Source organism: Coregonus lavaretus (genome assembly GCF_964263955.1).
Source record: "Coregonus lavaretus genome assembly, chromosome: 31".
In the NCBI taxonomy this organism is placed as follows: Eukaryota; Metazoa; Chordata; class Actinopteri; order Salmoniformes; family Salmonidae; genus Coregonus; species Coregonus lavaretus.
Window position 1 is genome coordinate 1085534 of NC_140018.1, and position 19426 is coordinate 1104959.

Below are 19426 nucleotides of genomic sequence, written 5' to 3' on the forward strand. Positions count from 1 at the left end.
TTCTAGGCCTAGACTGTCTTCTGAAAGCATCTGATTCTAGGCCTGGACTGTCATCTGAAAGCATCTGATTCTAGGCCTGGACTGTCATCTGAAAGCATCTGTTCTAGGCCTAGACTGTCTTCTGAAAGCATCTGATCTAGGCCTAGACTGTCTTCTGAAAGCATCTGATCTAGGCCTAGACTGTCTTCTGAAAGCAGCTGATTCTAGGCCTGGACTGTCATCTGAAAGCATCTGTTCTAGGCCTAGACTGTCTTCTGAAAGCAGCTGATTCTAGGCCTGGACTGTCATCTGAAAGCATATGTTCTAGGCCTAGACTGTCTTCTGAAAGCATCTGACCTAGGCCTAGACTGTCTTCTGAAAGCAGCTGATTCTAGGCCTGGACTGTCATCTGAAAGCATCTGCTCTAGGCCTAGACTGTCTTCTGAAAGCATCTGTTCTAGGCCTAGACTGTCTTCTGAAAGCATCTGATTCTAGGCCTGGACTGTCTTCTGAAAGCATCTGATTCTAGGCCTAGACTGTCTTCTGAAAGCATCTGTTCTAGGCCTAGACTGTCTTCTGAAAGCATCTGATCTAGGCCTAGACTGTCTTCTGAAAGCATCTGATCTAGGCCTAGACTGTCTTCTGAAAGCATCTGATCTAGGCCTAGACTATCTTCTGAAAGCATCTGATCTAGGCCTAGACTGTCTATCTTGATAACGATGAAAGATGGTTCTCTAGTTCTGACAGTCAGTCAAAACAAATGAAAATAAAATGTATTTAGGCCTATGAGAAATGTATTTAGGCCTATGAAAAATGTATTTAGGCCTATGGAAAATGTATTTAGGCCTATGAAAAATGTATTTAGGCCTATGAAAAATGTATTTAGGCCTATGAAAAATGATTCATATAAAACCACACAGTCTAGAGGAGCTGTGGGTGTGTTGAAGAGCAGTGGCCAAGGATAAGAGGAAGAACATACATTCATTGGCAGGATAAGAGGAAGAACATACATTCATTGGCAGGAGGAGTTTCCTGTTCGAAGGTCTTTAGACAAGAAGGATCAGTCAACACTCTGAACTATAGACTGTAAACTGTAATCTATAGACTACAAACTATAGACTAAACTATAGACTATAGACTAATTTATAGACTGTAAACTATAGACTACAAACTATAGACTGTAAATTATAGATTATAAACTATAGCCCGTAAACTATAGCCTGTAAACTATAGCCCGTAAACTATAGCCCGTAAACTATAGCCCGTAAACTATAGCCTGTAAACTATAGCCTGTAAACTATAGCCCGTAAACTATAGCCTGTAAACTATAGCCCGTAAACTATAGCCTGTAAACTATAGCCTGTAAACTATAGCCCGTAAACTATAGCCCGTAAACTATAGCCCGTAAACTATAGCCTGTAAACTATAGCCTGTAAACTATAGCCCGTAAACTATAGCCCGTAAACTATAGCCCGTAAACTATAGCCCGTAAACTATAGCCCGTAAACTATAGCCTGTAAACTATAGCCCGTAAACTATAGCCCGTAAACTATATCATGTAAACTATAGCCCGTAAACTATAGCCTGTAAACTATAGCCCGTAAACTATAGCCCGTAAACTATAGCCCGTAAACTATAGCCCGTAAACTATATCCTGTAAACTATAGCCCGTAAACTATAGCCTGTAAACTATAGCCCGTAAACTATAGCCTGTAAACTATAGCCTGTAAACTATAGCCTGTAAACTATATAGACTGTAAACTATAGCCCGTAAACTATAGCCTGTAAACTATAGCCTGTAAACTATAGCCTGTAAACTATATAGACTGTAAACTATAGCCCGTAAACTATAGCCCGTAAACTATAGCCTGTAAACTATAGCCTGTAAACTATATAGACTGTAAACTATAGCCCGTAAACTATAGCCCGTAAACTATAGCCCGTAAACTATAGCCCGTAAACTATAGCCCGTAAACTATAGCCTGTAAACTATAGCCCGTAAACTATAGCCCGTAAACTATAGCCTGTAAACTATAGCCTGTAAACTATAGCCCGTAAACTATAGCCTGTAAACTATAGCCTGTAAACTATATAGACTGTAAAAGAATGAACATAAGATTCTGTCCGTTTATCTGCTGGTCTGTTCACTCACTAGCATGAATAGTTACAGTCAACAAGATGCCATGTCATCTGTAGAAACAAAGAAAACTGTTTCTGATGATGACCCCCCACCCCCCCACGAGTTAAAAGGATGCTGATGGTTGCTTCCTCCAGGCCACAGTTGGTCAACTGGAACGTACCAAAATCTAAACACATGGGGTCAATCACAGGACAAGAGCATACTGATGTAGGCAGAACTAAATGTTAATGCAGGAAGGATGAGTGAGGAATAATTATGACAAGACAAAATATAGTGGCACCCTATTCCCTATCTAGTGCCTAGGGTTAAAAGTAGTGCACTATATAGGGAATAGGGTGCCATTTAGGGCGCAAAAAATAAAAGTCATGACATGTATCAATGAGAACTTGGCCACTTGGTGAAAGTATATGGATACAGGGTTGATTTATTTTAATGCTAATCTTCCATTAAAGGGATACTTCAGGATTTAGGCAACGAAGCCCTTTATCTACTTCCCCAGAGTCAGATGAACTCGTGGATTTGATTTGTATGTCTCTAGTATGAAATAAGTTAAAGGCAGTTTAGCAAGACAATGCTAACTAGTGTTAGCGCATTGACTGGAAGTCTATAGGCATCTGCTAGCATGCTAAAATTAGGCATCTGCTAGCATGCTAAAATTAGGCATCTGCTAGCATAAAATTTAGCCAATGAAGTTTTTATTTCTCTTTGCAACCTAATGCTTCAACCCAACTCTCCTTGAATAGTCCAACAAGTGGCAGCTCTGCTGACCTTCTAGGCAGAGTTGCAAAGAAAAAGCCATATCTCAGACTGGCCATTTTAATCTTTTCTTTTTATTGGCCAGTCTGAGATATGGCTTTTTCTTTGCAACTCTGCCTAGAAGGTCAGCATCCCGGAGTCGCCTCTTCACTGTTGACGTTGAGACTGGTGTTTTGCGGGTACTATTTAATGAAGCTGCCAGTTGAGGACCTGTGAGGCATCTGTTTCTCAAACTAGACACTCTAATGTATTTGTCCTCTTGCTCAGTTGTGCACCGGGGCCTCCCACTCCTCTTTCTATTCTGGTTAGAGACAGTTTGCGCTGTTCTGTGAAGGGAGTAGTACACAGCACTGTACGAGATCTTCAGTTTCTTGGCAATTTCTCGCATGGAATAGCCTTCATTTCTCAGAACAAGAATAGACTGACGAGTTTCAGAAGAAAGTTATTTGTTTCTGGCCATTTTGAGTCTGTAATCAAACCCACAATTGCTGACGCTCCAGATACTCAACTAGTTTCAAGAAGGCCATTTTTATTGCTTCTTTAATCAGCACAACAGTTTTCAGCTGTGCTAACATAATTGCAAAAGGGTTTTCTAATGATCAATTAGTCTTTTTAAAATGATAAACTTGGATTAGCAAACACAACGTGCCATTGGAACACAGGATTGATGGTTGCTGATAATGGGCCTCTGTACGCCTATGTAGATATTCCATTAATAATCAGCCGTTTCCAGCTACAATAGCCATTTACAACATTAACAATGTTTACACTGTATTTCTGATCAATTTGATGTTATTTTAAAATGGACAAAAAAAACTGCTTTTCTTTCAAAAACAAGGACATTTCTAAGTGACCCCAAACTTTTGAACGGTACTGTACATGATTGTATAACTAGCAGGGGAGTTTTGAAGTTGAGAGTGCAGTATTTATTAAGTTTGGTAATGAGGACTAAAACTAGCATAGTTCTGCTAGCCAGCTAGTTTAGGGTTGTCACTAGTTACAAAGTCAAGCCAGCTATACTGAACAAAAATATAAAACGCAATATGCAACAATTTTAAAGATTTTACTGAGTTACAGTTCATAGAAGGAAATCAGTCAATTTAAATAAATTCATTAGGCCCTAATCTATGGATTTCACATGACTGGGCAGGGGCGCAGCCATTGGTGGGCCTTGGAGGGCATAGGCCCACCCACTTGGGAGCCAGGTACACCCACTGGGGAGCCAGGCCCAGCCAATCAGAATGAGTTTTTCCCACAAAAGGGCTTTATTACAGACAGAAATACTCCTCAGCACCCTCCCTATGATCCCTTATGTCACTTGGTCCTCTGTAGCTCAGCTGGTAGAGCACGGCGCTTGTAACGCCAGGGTAGTGGGTTCGATCCCCGGGACCACCCATACATAAAAATGTATGCACACATGACTGTAAGTCGCTTTGGATAAAAGCGTCTGCTAAATGGCTTATTATTATTATTACTTGTTAAATACACTTCAATCAGTGTAGATGAAATGAAGGAGACCGGTTAAAGAAGGATTTTTAAGCCTCAACATAATTGAGACATGGATTTTGTATGTGTGCCATTCAGAGGGTGAATGGGCAAGACAAAGGATTTAAGTGCCTTTGAACGGGGTATGGTAGTAGGTGCCAGGCACACCGGTTTGAGTGTGTCAAGAACTGCAATGCTGCTGGATTTTTCACGCTCAACCGTTTTCCGTGTGTATCAAGAATGGTCCACCACCCAAAGGACATCCAGCCAACTTGACACAACTGTGGGAAGCATTGGAGTCAACATGGGCCAGCATCCCCTGTGGAACGCTTTCGACACCTTGTAGAGTCATTGCCCTGACGAATTGAGGCTGTTCTGAGGGCAAAAGTGGGTGCAATTCAATATTAAGGAAGGTGTTCTTAATGTTTTGTACACTCAGTGTATTTATGGAGCGTGAATCAATATACAATCCCGAAATCAGCTGTAACTGTCAATAGTAAAACAAAGCTTAAAACAATGTTTGAGTGAACCCTGAATACAGAAAATGAATGGTGAAGTTGCTTCCGGACACGGTAGACTCCTCCTCACCACTCTATGGCTATTTTCTCTGAATAGGGGAAGAAAAAAAACAATTACCAAATTCACTGCGAATACATTATATCATCTGAATAAACAATACTCCAAGCCGCAGCTTCATACATGGAGAACTGATACTGTATACTGGCCTTTGGGGCTTGGTGTGTGGGGTCTGTGGGTGGCTTTTGACTATATATTTGTGGATTCCTCATGTGGATTCCTTAAATCATTGTTAAGAAGAGGTTTTGTTCAAATCGGATGTTGGGTACTATATTTATTGAATATTATAAATTTCAACAAATTGAAAATGCCCAATTTGGGTACAATCAATTACCTTAATTTCCCAGAGTTCAAATTATCTTTCAACAAAGTAATGCTTATCTTATCCTGTTTCTAACTACAGAAACAACTTCAGAAAAATCTGAGATGGTGGGGTGTCGAAATCCTGTTGTGCTTTTTTGAGGTGGAATGAGTCCGATTTATTTCTAATGCCGTAAAACCCATTTTGTATGATGTTGAGGTTTCAACATTAAGCAATGCTGCCTGCACAAATATTGGCCAAGAGAGGTCCACGACTAGAGGTCCATAGAAATTGCAGTCTTCAACACATGCAAGCTTATTGTGGCAATAACAACACATTGAAGTCCAAAACCCAGTACACTTTATGCTTTTCAGAACAAAGTCACAAGCATGGAACTTTTTTTTATTGGACTACCCTGGCTCAAAGGATATTACTAGGTATTCACATTGGAATATGATGTATGTCTAAGAAAGGGGACAAGGCATTTAGCTACAGTAAATAAACCCTGAAACAAACCCAACAGATGATATCAAAGCATTTCAGGCCTTGACCTGTTTCAAATCTGCCACCGACTAAACAATGCACACACTATCAATTACTGCACACACACACACACACACATATACACACACACACACACACACACACACACACACACACACACACCAGTCTCCTTTCCTGACTGCACTCGTTCAGTAGAGATATATTAACAGCATAGAGGCCATATTAACTACACAGGAAAACTGTTGCCTGTTCCTAACCCACAGGAAGTGAGAGAACTGTCATAAAGAACAAAAGGGTTTTTCGCTCAGAAAGGAATTGCGTCATTTAAAATGCAGTCTTTGTTTTCCTAAAGCCTCTGCACTGTACTGTGCTGTGAGGTGCAGACGCTGCACATTCCGCTGGTTCCAAGGTACACAGACAATCCCTCAGTATTAAAGGAAAAATATAAAAATAGATTTAGGTATTTGTTTCATTAGTCCACTGTTTGATACAGTCCCAAAATGTTTTTGCATGTCGGCAATCAAGTTCTAGATATAGAACTTTTAAAAAATCCATAAAGTGTCACAGTATGATGTGTTTCGGAAGTGCATCAACCGTGGACTAATGAAACAAATACCAAAAGATAGTTTGAGTGGAATTTTCCTTTGACATATAGTGCACTACTTTTGACCAGCGCCCATAAGTACCTATTCATAAAAAAAAATCATTTCCTTGAGATGCTGGTAAGAACTCTAAGTTGGTGCATTTCCTTAATGACCGTTAGGGTTACCCCTTGTCCTTTGCTCTCTCTCCGCTACACCACTCACTCATGGTTAATGGTTGAAACCTGTCTATACATGTCTCACCAGATGCAGGAGTCCTTGAATGACCTCTATGAATCATCAATCTTTACTCCGGTGTTGCTCCGTTCCCTCAGGTGTCAACAGACAGACATTTTGCTGCAGGCTACATCTGAGACAGTGATTGTGTAGGCTGACATTCACACTTTTATTTTCCTACTAGCAGCAACTTTGCTGATAATCTTGAGGAAACAATTACTTACTATGACAGTGATGTGGTTGTTTCACCTAGCTATCTTAAAGGGATACTTCGGGATGTTGGCAATGGGGCCCTTTATCTACTTACGCAGAGTCAGATGAATTTGTGGATACAATTTTTATGGCTCTGTGTCCAGTAGGAAGGAAGTTAGAGGTAGTTTAGCAAGTCAATGCTAACTAGCGTTAGCGCAATAACCGGAAGTCTATGGGTATCGCATTACGCTAATGCTAGTTAGCAATTGCACTAGCTAGCAACTTCCTTAAAATTGCGTGCAGAGACTTAAAAAATGGTATGCACGAGTTCATCTGACTCTGGCGAAGTAGATCGCAATTTGTCGAGGTGGATCCAGTTGAGAATGGGTGTCAACAGGTAGCTAACGTTACTCACTGGACCTGCCACTCGTTCATAGAACATCAGCTTGCAAATAACTATTTATTTTTCTGTAAAGCTACTCATGGTGTGGTGCTCAGTACCTGGATGTGCAAACTACAAGAAAGCACAGGCTGCTGGGGTAACATTTCATTGGTTACCTGCCGGCGATTATCCTTGGAGCCAACAGTGGCTGGCGGCAATAAAGAACGCTGCCTATGATGTGAATACTCCCGTGGAGAAATATCAAAATGTCCATGTTTGTAGCCAGCACTTTCAGCCAGAGGATTTCTAAACAGACCTGAAGTCTTAACTGATGGGGTTGCCAGGTTGTTGATCGTTACAAAGTGATGCTATGCCATCAATTTTCCCCTTCGCTTCAAAGAGGAAGGCATCCGATCAGCCAACATCAGCGCAGCAGAAAATAATTCGAGCAGAGGTAACATAGCTAACAAACTACATTTGTTTATCTAATTTTTAGATATGCTAGCTAGACATTCCAAAGCAAATCAATGTAATTAGCCAGCTGCTATCTGGTGATATGATTTGTAACTTTGCAAGCTAACGTTAGCTACCTTAGGTTACGTTAGCTACAGCCTACCAGACAGTCTTAGCTAATAACTGCAGAGGCTAAATTCACTGGCCGATGTCATCAACATCAAGCTCAGCGACTAGTGTAAGTCACCTTTGCTAAATCTTTCCATGAAAGTGACTGTTGTGAGAAGTGTCCAATCAACACCTATGATTAAATTGATGTTAACACATTAAAACACATTTTATTACACAGTGTTAACTTTACATCGATATAGATCAATGTCTATTGATCCACAACGTTTTGCCTGGACGTGTCAATCGAGTGTGATTCCCCCAAGAAATTGGGGGTTAACTGATAAGGATACATCAAATGATACATTGTATCACAATATTGCAATGCCTGGTGAGGGACATTGACAGACAGTGAAAGTCCTGTCGAATTGTTTAGGGCAATTCCACAGTAACGAAATTGCCCTGGGACTCCGATTTTTTTACTTAAAATGTATCCCAAACAAAAACCACTGATTTGAAAAAGTTTAACAAACCATACAAGTAATTACCTTTACTTGTAACCTGACCTGGGCAGCCGCTGGTGGGCTTTAGACCTGGGCTAGCTGTTTAAAACTTTTATTCTCCATATGTAGGGTTTTCAGACATTACATTCGCCTACATTTGGCTCCGTGTAAACTACAATTCTGATACTGTGTTTTAACTTTTAGCAACGTGAATAACCATTGCTTTCTAAACAGTTTTCGAAACATTATCTTTCAGGTCAGCCAGAAAGAATCTTTCAAATAAAAAAAAGATACTTACTGATGCAGTTTTGCACAGATCCATACACCGTGGCCTCCAGTTGACAAACTACACTTCCTCCCCAGTTAACCTCTACGGGATCGGTGTCCCGCATACGGGACGGTTGAGCTAACGTGTGCTAATGTGATTAGCATGACTGTTGTAAGTAACAGCAAACTTTCCAGGACATAGACATGTCTTATATGGGCAGACAGCTTAAATTCTTGTTAAACTAACTGCACTGTCCAATTTACAGTAGCTATTACAGTGAAAAAATACCATGCTATTGTTTGAGGATAGTGCACAACAACAAAAAACTTATCATGGCAACTGGTTTGATACATTCACCTCTGAAGGTAAATAATGTACTTACATTCAGTAATCTTGCTCTGATTTGTCATCCTAAGTGTCCCAGAGATAAAATGTAGCAGAGTTTTGTTGCATAAAATCAATTTTTATATTCAAATGTAGGGAACTGGGTTCTACAGTTTGAACCCCTGTTGGCTCTGGCTCCACACCCACCCCGCCTGGCCATCTAGATGTGTGAAAGTTAGTGTATAAGCTAATGATCCATCATGTATGACATTCCTGGGAGTGTGTAAACTTACATTTTGTATTACCATATCATTTTTGTATGTTCTCTATAGTTATGTACTTGAAAATGTATCAATTGACCAATTCGGCACATTTGGGAATCCCTGCAATGGATTTCACATGCGAGGAACCTGCAGTAAAATAACTGTGCGTCGTAAACAAGACAAACAAATCATTTCTGGAACTCACCACATATGTTGATCCATTTTCTCCCGAACGAACCTCCGTTTCGGGAATGGAGAAATGCATTTTAGATTTCAGATGGCCCACTGGACGAGGTGTCCACTATTTAGGATGGAAATGACAAATCTTGAAGAGAAAGTCCACGCGATTGCTTGGTGATGATGACCACAATCATTTGAAGAAGAAAGTGGTCTTGTACTCCTCCGCTCTTAGTCGGGCATTCCACAGTGTTATTTATGTACGTTGTTCAATCCGATGCGACGAAAAAACCCCAGATGTTCTTTATCCAACAATTCCTGCTGCACTGTAATGGATCAGTATAAAACTTCCCCCACGTCAGTGCTCTAAACTTCAACTTTTCCCACTAGCGTCGCCGTTGCAGCCATGTTGCAGATGTAGGTAATGCCACCTTCATTGTTGGCAGTAAAATTGTACTTATTCGTCGACTCTGTGTGTGGTGGTCCAAAAAACATTCACCGTTGACGCTGTTACAGCAATCCGTTTTTCAATTCGTGCCGACAATTCCATTCACTTGCGTAATCATTAGAACTTTCCAATGAAAAGACGCAGTTTGCTCCTGCAAACCCCAGTCACTGCCCTAAATGGTACAAACGAGAAAACAAGCACCGATGTGTTGTAGCCTATTTTTTTTGTAACTCTTTCTGTGTCTTGAAGTTTTTCCTAAATAGGATGCATTGGCGACCAAGCGGTTCGGAAAACAGACGTGATCCAAATCCAATAAAACTGGCTACATTGTAGCCGTCCAGCAAAGATGTATCAAGTAGCTCATCAAGAAGCGTTGCAACAGTCCTCCGGTCCAAACCATTTCTGAGAGAGGAGACCACATTTATTTAAAACATTTAAAAAACAATTATATCCCTACTTTTAAAGGAATTCATTAAGAAAATGTTAATTTATGTTGGGGTTTAGGCCACACATACATAAATTATGTTATATTTTCTAACAGCATGCAACAAAATCCCCTACGTAAATGATTTCCTCTCGTCTTCTGACCCCTGTTCTGTGATGGTACTTTCCTGAGAGTCGGGATGGTCAGATGACGGTGGATTTCAGCAGTCCAGACAACTTCCAAAATCAATGGAAATGTTTTCTTAATATCAGCATTAGGAAAATTTTAAATTATTTTGTGAATTTGTGCCTGTTCATTTAGTTTTTGTCTTGAAAGGCAAGGAACAAAGGAATATAGACAATTAATAATGCAACATTTTTTATAATAATTAATTTTAACAGTAACCTAACCTTTCTCTTTGGGATCCGCAATTTATAGGCTGCATTTTAGATATGCGAAAACGTTGCGAAAATTGTAACGTCATGAAGCACTGGCTGCGTTCAAACACTCACAACTGGTTTCCTTTTATATTCTCTGTCTCTTACTGATCATTCATGTGAAAAGAAAGATTAATAATAGCCTAGGTCTAAAAGCAAAAACATACGATCTTTCTGAAGGGCATTTGCTATATTAGCCTACCATAGTGTTTGTTTCTCTATTCAAATCGAGCACACATCAAGGGTGAAAAGGAAACGAGGCAAGGAGACATGCAGATGAATCGGGACGCGGACGTGATTCAGTCGCTTACATGCGTTTTACGTATCGGTCATGTGACTTGCGCCGTGGAAAATGACCGCTGGATCCAGCCAGCAGAATGCTGCAGTGGTCTTATTAATCAGTCATTTATGTTTCTATGGGGGTTATCAACTGACTGAGTTACAGGTAAAGGGGTCTGCTTGAGCGCTATAGGCAATGCGGAAATGCTGCTCAGTGCTATGTCAGATCCGTTACATTGTTGTTGTTACATTGTAACTGCTGCTACACTCAAGAGTAGAGTTGTTACATTGTTTTATACACTCGGATGTGTTACATTGGTGCTTTACTGTGTTGTTACGTCGTAACTGCTATGCTACTTGGCTACACGCAGTGTTGTTACATTGTAACTGTCTGCTGCTAGCCTGCATGCTACACACTCCCCGAGATTTGTCGCTTGAAGCTATATATAGTATTGGTCAATAGTTGCCTGCAAGATAAGATTTTTCTGAAGCATTTGTTGTAGAAAGCTACTGTTGATAGGCTAGGTCTTGTTCATAACGGCGTTGTGAATAGCTCCGCGTTGTGTATTTGTGGTCAACAACAACAGGTAGGCCTGTGCCATCGCTGCAACGGGACAGTCCAGAACGGCACCGCCGTGAGCCAGTTCTGTTCCGCGTCTGCGGGTTTGATTGATGGCCGCTGCTGCCTGCAGCGAAAGGAAAACACCAGGGATGCTGACTACATCATTGGGTAGGAATTCGATTTTGTGCTTTGACAAGGATTCGTTTTGGAACCATTTACAGTTGATAATATGGTGGTCCTACTGAATTGCCCATAGAGGACAGATACTTTGTGTAATAACATTTAGTAACATCCAACAACTATAACATGTAACAACTGGTTAGTAAAATGTACCAACTGATGAAGTGTCTGTCATTGTTTTTTTTTTACTGTCTGTGCCCTTTATTAACATGTATTAATCCCACTCGATACGTTTCTCTCAGGTTGGACCTATCAAACTGTTCCCTAAGCCACGTTGAAGACCTTCAAGATGCATTCAACGCTACAACAATGTATGGAGAAAAAAAAACAGACTGTTCACATTTACATACATTATCAGTGTGTTACTATGCGCAGCGTTAACTTCTGTTTTCTCTCTTGACCTTGCAGAGATCTGTCACTGAACCCCATTGTAAACCTGAACAATGACCTGTTTGAAGGCTTTATCCAGTTGGCTAACCTGTAAGCACAATGTCAACGTTATTTACTGTCCATCGGTGTTTGCCAATAACACCATTGCTAAATCCCTCCTGTACTGTACTCGGGGACTGAGCTCTCCTGTAGCTCTGGTGCAATACAGTCTGGCGGTTCTAAAAATACTATTTTCTTCTCTGTCTTTGGACCTGTAAGGATTCTGCCCGCCAACCTGGTCTGTCCAGGAGGCAATGCATCATGGGATAAGATGGAGGTCAAAGGGGAGACTCGTTTTTGTGAAGGACAGAAGGACATCTGCAACCAGACTGGCCATTTGTGTAAATCAGTCACTTACCATTAAGGGTTTTCTGCTGTGTGACATTTGTTTTGTTGAGTAGACAAGCATTCCTTATTTCTAGTTTAACTTACATTTGGGAAACGATTAAAATGTGAGTGCCACCTAAGCTGTGATTCTAAATACAGTGAACTGGCATCGGTGTTATAACTGACAGTTTATATAGTACCTTTTTATATGCTTATTTTCCCTCCATAACTTTGCTTCTACAGCGTTGAACTGCCCTGAGAACTCCCTCTGTGCCCCATACGGTCCGGGCTTCTTTCAGTGTAGCTGTGTGGATGACTTCTATGGATACAAGTGTCTTCGAGAGGTCAGTTGCTACAACACAGCCACCCTGTCATTTATTGGAAAATATTCCTTAAAAAAAAAGAAGCTATTATTATTTGGGGACAATGGCGATAAGTTGCATCACAAACAATAGCCTATTCATTCATATCCATATTCCATCACTGATTGTTGAAGACGACGCAAGTATGAACTGTCAAGGAAACAAACTCACAGCCCTTCAAACATAATAACTGCTGTGGTCAAATGAAATCCTTGTCTGTGTGTTGTTGGCAGGGAGAGTTTCCTATAATCCAGGTGTTCGGGCCTCTAGCGGGCTCCACGGTCCTGGTATCCATCCTGCTATGGGTCACCCAAAGACGCAAGGCCAGATCAATCTGAAGTTCTACCCGAGCCTCTGGTCTGAGGCCTAGTCCTAGGACTCTATGGACGACACTGACATTTTCAAGTGGTACTGACCTGAAACGGCAGGGAAAATGCTGAGTGGACTGTTGATTGAGGAGACGGTCTCAGGGATTAGGGTTAATGTTATAGTGCTGACAGTGGACTGTTGATTGAGGAGATGGTCTCAGGGATTAGGGTTAATGTTAGTGTTGACAGTAGACTGTTGATTGAGGAGATGGTCTCAGGGTTAATGTTGTAGTGCTGACAGTGGACTGTTGATTGAGGAGATGGTCTCAGGGATTAGGGTTAATGTTAGTGTTGACAGTAGACTGTTGATTGAGGAGATGGTCTCAGGGATTAGGGTTAATGTTAGTGTTGACAGTAGACTGTTGATTGAGGAGATGGTCTCAGGGTTAATGTTGTAGTGCTGACAGTGGACTGTTGATTGAGGAGATGGTCTCAGGGGTTAATGGTATAGTGCTGACAGTGGGCTGTTGATTGAGGAGATGGTCTCAGGGGTTAATGTTATATTGCTGACAGTGGACTGTTGATTGAAGAGATGGTCTCAGGGGTTAATGGTATAGTGCTGACAGTGAGCTGTTGATTGAGGAGATGGTCTCAGGGATTAATGTTATATTGCTGACAGTGAGCTGTTGATTGAGGAGATGGTCTCAGGGGTTAATGGTATAGTGCTGACAGTGGACTGTTGATTGAGGATATGGTCTCAGGCGTTAATTGTATAGTGCTGACAGTGAGCTGTTGATTGAGGATATGGTCTCAGGGGTTAATGGTATAGTGCTGACAGTGGGCTGTTGATTGAGGAGATGGTCTCAGGGGTTAATGGTATAGTGCTGACAGTGAGCTGTTGATTGAGGAGATGGTCTCAGGCCCATGTGACATGTTTCTAGACTTCTCTTTGAAAGGCAGCTATGCTTTAATTTATTCTAAACAATTTGGGAGGGTGGGTGATGCTCAGTGTTTTAATCGCCACAAATTATGCAATTATCGTACAGCTTGCAGCCATTTATCTAGATCAACATGGCGTTATGTTCAACATAAGCTGGAACTCAATTTATGTTCCAACCGTGGTTACAAAGAGGTTTACTGAGACTCCATGTGGATTGTAGTAGGAGCTATGAATGTGCAATATAAATTGCAATAGCAACAAAATATTATAATTGTCTGGGAAAACTGACAACATATCAAGATATCGATTGATAAATCACATTATAGGGAGACATGAGAAAAACCCCTTGCTTGCAGACGGCACCGCTAAAGTTGACTTGTTCATACATGTACAGATCGATTGATGTTATAAACCGAATGGGTTGCCTTTTGTGTTTTACCCTGGATTAAAGAAAGATGTTATACACGGACTCAAGTGATTTGCTGTTTACTGTGTGTGTGTCGACCTGAAGCGATAGGCCTCCAGACAATTCTGAACTGCACACAGGTGACTTTATGCACTGACCAGAAACCTCAATCTGCCCATTTCCTCTGCGCCATTGAGCAGTTCATTGAAAACTAGTGTGTTGATTTTTTGTCTCTGTTATGGAACACTAAAGAAAAGTCATTAAGGAAACGTTCGCTCTTCTTCCAGGAGTGTATTCTCTTAAACACTGATAATTGTTATGGGCATTTAGCCACAGCGATACCTAATTAATAGCTGTAATTCAATCAGAACAGTTAAATGGTTTGCTGTAGTGTGAATGAGGACACATCATTTAGTATTACACAACTACAGCAATACATTATTTGCAAAACTTTAAAATTTGGTTTGATCGAAAAACGGTCGAAACAGAAATCTTGACTTCATTGCCACTTCTGCCCGTATCCACAGTCGGAGTCGGAGTGCTGATCTAGGATCCGTTTAGCCTTTTAGATCATAATAAATAAGATTGTATGGACAAATCCCAGCAGTCCTACCTCTGAGACACTCTGTGGATACGGGACCTGTTCCCACATTCACCCTATACCTTCTACCCCCCCCCCCCCCCCCCCCCCATTTATTATTGTATATATTCTATATATTTTTGTTTTAGATTCCGTCTCTCACAGTTGAAGTGTACCTATGATAAAAAATTACACTCTCCCCCCCCCCCCCCCCTCTATATTAAACCCTGCCCAAAGAACACATAGGAACTCTGTTTAAAAAGCATGTGCCATTTCAGATATTTATTGCATGCCAAAAGCACAGGTGTGAATGAACACTCAAGAAGAGCAGAGCACTTCTGTAGTCTTGCTTGGGCCAGCTGTTACAGTGGATATAGCCTAGCATGGAGAAACACTGAGCCAAGGGAGAGAGACTGAGTCTAAAGCCCCGTTCCAATAGCAACACTAGCATGCTACTAAGAATTAAAACAATGAATTGGGCAGGCCTATGCATTGGGATGTTCTCTGCTAGAATGGACATTGGAACATTAGTGTACATCCCCAATCGGAACCCTATCCCCTATATATGGTATAGGGTACCATCTAAGACACAGCCTATAACTTCTTATGGAACACCACATCAAAGTCAAACCCCTGGATCGTCAGTCTGCGACTCTACGCCAGACCCACTGCGTCCAGTCACCTCCACTCTTACTGGTCAAGGTTTTTGACCCTGAGGACAACAGGAACGGAGGTGCAGGGGATCATGCCCAGGTCTGTGATGACCAGGTCCACAAAGTCCGGTGGCGTGACGTCGTAGACCAGGTTCAGGAGACCCAGGGAGCTCACGTCCTGCCAGTTCTCCAGCAGGATCTTCCCCTTCCGGGTCACCATCAGGTCATCGGGGTCATCTGAGGAAAGAAAAATAGGGTTTGTGAAATTTGCACTGCTATTAATGTTGTTTCTATTCATGTCAGTTTAGGAAGATAATTTAATATCTGGACAACTTTGTCGATTGAAGTTAATATTACATTTGCAGATCCATATCTAGGTTACCTGGGAGCAGAACAGAAATGACCCAAACTCAGAAACTAAAATGTTTCATTGTATTGATTAAAGATACATTTACATTTTAGTCATTTAGCAGACGCTCTTATCCAGAGCGACTTAGATAGTGAGTGCATACATTTTTCATACTGGCCCCCCGTGGGAAACTAAGCCACAACCTTGGCGTTGCAAGCGCCATGCTCTACCAACTGAGCTACAGGGGACTCTTCCTGGGGTTTATTATGGATCCCCATTAGTTCCTGCCAAGGCAGCAGCTACTCTTCCTGGGGTTTATTATGGATCCCCATTAGTTCCTGCCAAGGCAGCAGCTACTCTTCCTGGGGTTTATTATGGATCCCCATTAGTTCCTGTCAAGGCAGCAGCTACTCTTCCTGGGGTTTATTATGGATCCCCATTAGTTCCTGCCAAGGCAGCAGCTACTCTTCCTGGGGTTTATTATGGATCCCCATTAGTTTCTGCCAAGGCAGCAGCTACTCTTCCTGGGGTTTATTATGGATCCCCATTAGTTCCTGCCAAGGCAGCAGCTACTCTTCCTGGGGTTTATTATGGATCCCCATTAGTTCCTGCCAAGGCAGCAGCTACTCTTCCTAGGGTCCAGCAACATTAAGGCAGTTATATACAATAAAAAATATTACATGACATTACATTTCATAACACTTTAAACAACACATTCAGTGTGTTCCCTCAGGCCACTACTCCACTATCACATATTTACAATATCTCCATGTGTACGTGTGTGTAGAGTGCGTGTCTTATCATGAGTGTGTGTGTCTGTTCACAGTCCCCGCTGTTCCTGTAAGGTGTATTTGTATCTGTTTTCTAAATCTGATTCTACAGCTTGCATCAGTTACCTGATGTGGAATAGAGTTCCATGTAGTCATGGCTCTATGTAGTACTGTGCGCCTCCCATAGTCCGTTCTGGACTTGGGGACTGTGAAGAGACCTCTGGTGGCATGTCTTGTGGGGTATGCATGGGTGTCCGAGCTGTGCGCCAGTAGTTCAAACAGACAGCTCGGTGCATTCAACATGTTAATATCTCTCACAAATACAAGTAGTGATCAGGTCAATCTCTCCTCCACTTTGAGCCAGGAGAGATTGACATGCATATTATTAATATTAGCTCTCTGTGCACATCCAAGGACCAGCCGCGCTGCCCTGTTCTGAGCCTTTTGCAATTCTCCTGAGTCCCTCTTTGTGGCACCTGACCACACGACTGAACAGTAGTCCAGGTGCGACAAAACTAGGGCCTGTAGGACCTGCCTTGTTGATAGCGTTGTTAAGAATCCAGAGCTGCGCTTTATTATGGACATACTTCTCCCCATCTTAGCTACTGTTGTATCAATATGCTTTGACCATAACAGTTTACAATCCAGGGTTACTCCAAGCAGTTTAGTCACTTCAATTTGCTCAATTTCCACATTATTTATTACAAGATCGAGTGTTTAGTGAATGATTTGTCCCAAATAAAATGCTTTTAGTTTATGAAATATTAAGGACTAACGTATTCCTTGCCACCCATTCTGAAACTAACTGCAGCTCTTTGTTAAGTGTTGCAGTGATTTCACTCACTGCAGTAGCTGAAGTGTATAGTGTTGAGTCATCCGCATACATAGACACACTGGCTTTACTCAGAGCCAGTGGCAGGTCGTTAGTAAAGATTGAAAAAAAGTAAGGGGCCTAGACAGCTGCCCTGGGGAATTCCTGATTCTATTAGGATTATATTTGAGAGGTTTCCGTTAAAGAACACCCTCTGTGTTCTGTTAGACAGGTAACTCTTTATCCACATTATAACAGGGGGTGTAAAGCCATAACACATACGTTTTTCCAGCAGTAGACTATGATCGATAATGTCAAAAGCCGCACTGAAGTCTAACAAAACAGCCACTGCAATCTTTTTATCATCAATTTCTCTCAGCCAATCATCAGTCATTTGTGTAAGTGCCGTGCTTGTTGAATGCCCTTCCCTATAAGCGTGCTGAAAGTCTGTTGTCAATTTGTTTACAGTAAAATAGCATTGTATCTGGTCAAACACAATTCTTTCCAAAAAGTTTACTAAGGGTCGGTAACAGGCTGATTACTGGCTCAAATAGCCGAGCAAAGGGGGCTTTACTATTCTTGGGTATCAGAAATACTTTAGCATTTCATACCGTAGATTCCTCTATTAGCTCTAATACGATAACCATATACTGTAGGTTTATGCTTCTACTTAGAGAACGCCAAGTTTGGATCCTGGATGCTGATTGGTTGATAGCCATTAGTTGTTCACGATAATCCACGCAAAATGCCATAATTCCATTTCAAGTATCAATCCACTGTTCTGTAGTCCAGCCAGGCATGTATAAACTTCATCCACCGTTCTGCAAACGAAGGTCAAACAAATGAAAAATGCACATAGTTTGCTGTTAATTCAGCTGCTTGATGCGATTGTGTGTTAGCTTTAGTTGGCTAGCTAACGTTAGCTAGCAAAGGAGAAGTAACGTTAGCCTAGCTATCCTCCATAACCATCTTATTGACTCGACAATCGACTGGTTGTTGCCTATTTATTAATTATTTATTTATTAAATCATTTATTGTAGTTCTTGTCTCTCATCTTCATTGAACCTCTGCTATCTAGCTACATGCCAATGATTTGTTTAGCATAGCAACGTAGAATGGATAGAATGAACGACTGGGTCAAAACATTCCAATAGAGTTAACGACCAGCCTGTTTGGTTAGCAACTTTAGAACCTTTAGAACCTTTAGAACTAACAACTGGCTTTTGCCCGGACTACATCGTCTCGTGGAAGGATGAATTAAAATGTTAATGTTTTTAATGAAAACAAATCTTATTTTTTTTATTTTTCCTAAGGACGGTTTCCCGGTCCTCGGCTCAGAGGAGCCCTCAGTCGGGAGTTATCACACGATAATCCCTGGCTTCTCATGCCTTACTTATTAAATAATAAACTCAAGGAGGCTAAATGAATGCTTGCCACATTACCGAGCTCATTGGAGACGAAGGAGTCAGTCTGCACCCTCTCACAGAACTTGTATGTCTCACAGCAGACCAGGACTGGCACGTTGAAGGTCCTGGCCACCAGAGCTATCTGAGATGTCCCCACACGAGACATCACGTAGCCATTAGCCAGCAGGGCATGGGCACCCAGGAACACCTTAGATACCTGGGAGAGGGGGCAAGTTTAATGATTGAATTTTGAGTGAAATTAGACCATTTATAAAAACCCACATACAGTTAGTTTCATGTGCTGTGGGGAGGTTAGTTAAAAGAACAGGGAAGAGCGAGAGTGTTAAACCAAAGAACATTGTAAGGAAAACATTCACTGGGCCTTTGGATTTTCTACAAGAGGTCCACATTGTGATAAATCAACAAATACCTTTAACACCAAAAATCTAAATGATAAGCTTCCATAGTGCAATGACACCTCCAGTCCTCCAAGAGTTTTCACACCCATGAGTCAACGCTTTGTAGA

At 41.4% G+C, this 19426-nt stretch overlaps 3 protein-coding genes across 3 annotated transcripts in view; 1 reads left to right on the forward strand and 2 right to left on the reverse strand.

Annotated features, from left to right (window-relative positions):
- Positions 1–10017, reverse strand: part of LOC311106307 (sorting nexin-17) — a 72446-nt gene extending 62429 nt beyond the window's left edge. Inside the window, exon 1 of the mRNA XM_084148615.1 lies at positions 9258–10017. Within this exon, the coding sequence (XP_084004741.1) occupies positions 9258–9317 (60 nt within the window). The 5' untranslated portion in view covers positions 9318–10017. The remainder of the gene's footprint in view (positions 1–9257) is intronic.
- An 865-nt stretch (positions 10018–10882) lies between these two features.
- On the forward strand, positions 10883–14393 carry LOC311107016 (all-trans retinoic acid-induced differentiation factor-like). Its single transcript, XM_084149468.1, has 7 exons — positions 10883–10983; positions 11405–11547; positions 11802–11870; positions 11968–12039; positions 12208–12329; positions 12559–12659; positions 12911–14393. The coding sequence occupies exons 1-7, from the start codon at positions 10891–10893 to the stop codon at positions 13013–13015; spliced, it is 705 nt and encodes a 234-aa protein (XP_084005594.1). The 5' UTR covers positions 10883–10890; the 3' UTR covers positions 13016–14393.
- Positions 14394–15178: 785 nt separating this feature from the next.
- The window catches only part of LOC311106369 (translation initiation factor eIF2B subunit delta-like), a 36201-nt gene continuing 31953 nt past the window's right edge, over positions 15179–19426 (reverse strand). The window contains exons 12-13 of the mRNA XM_084148703.1: positions 18937–19117; positions 15179–15801 (exon numbers count right to left, since the gene is read on the reverse strand). Of these exons, the coding sequence (XP_084004829.1) occupies positions 15602–15801; positions 18937–19117 (381 nt within the window). The 3' untranslated portion in view covers positions 15179–15601. The remainder of the gene's footprint in view (positions 15802–18936; positions 19118–19426) is intronic.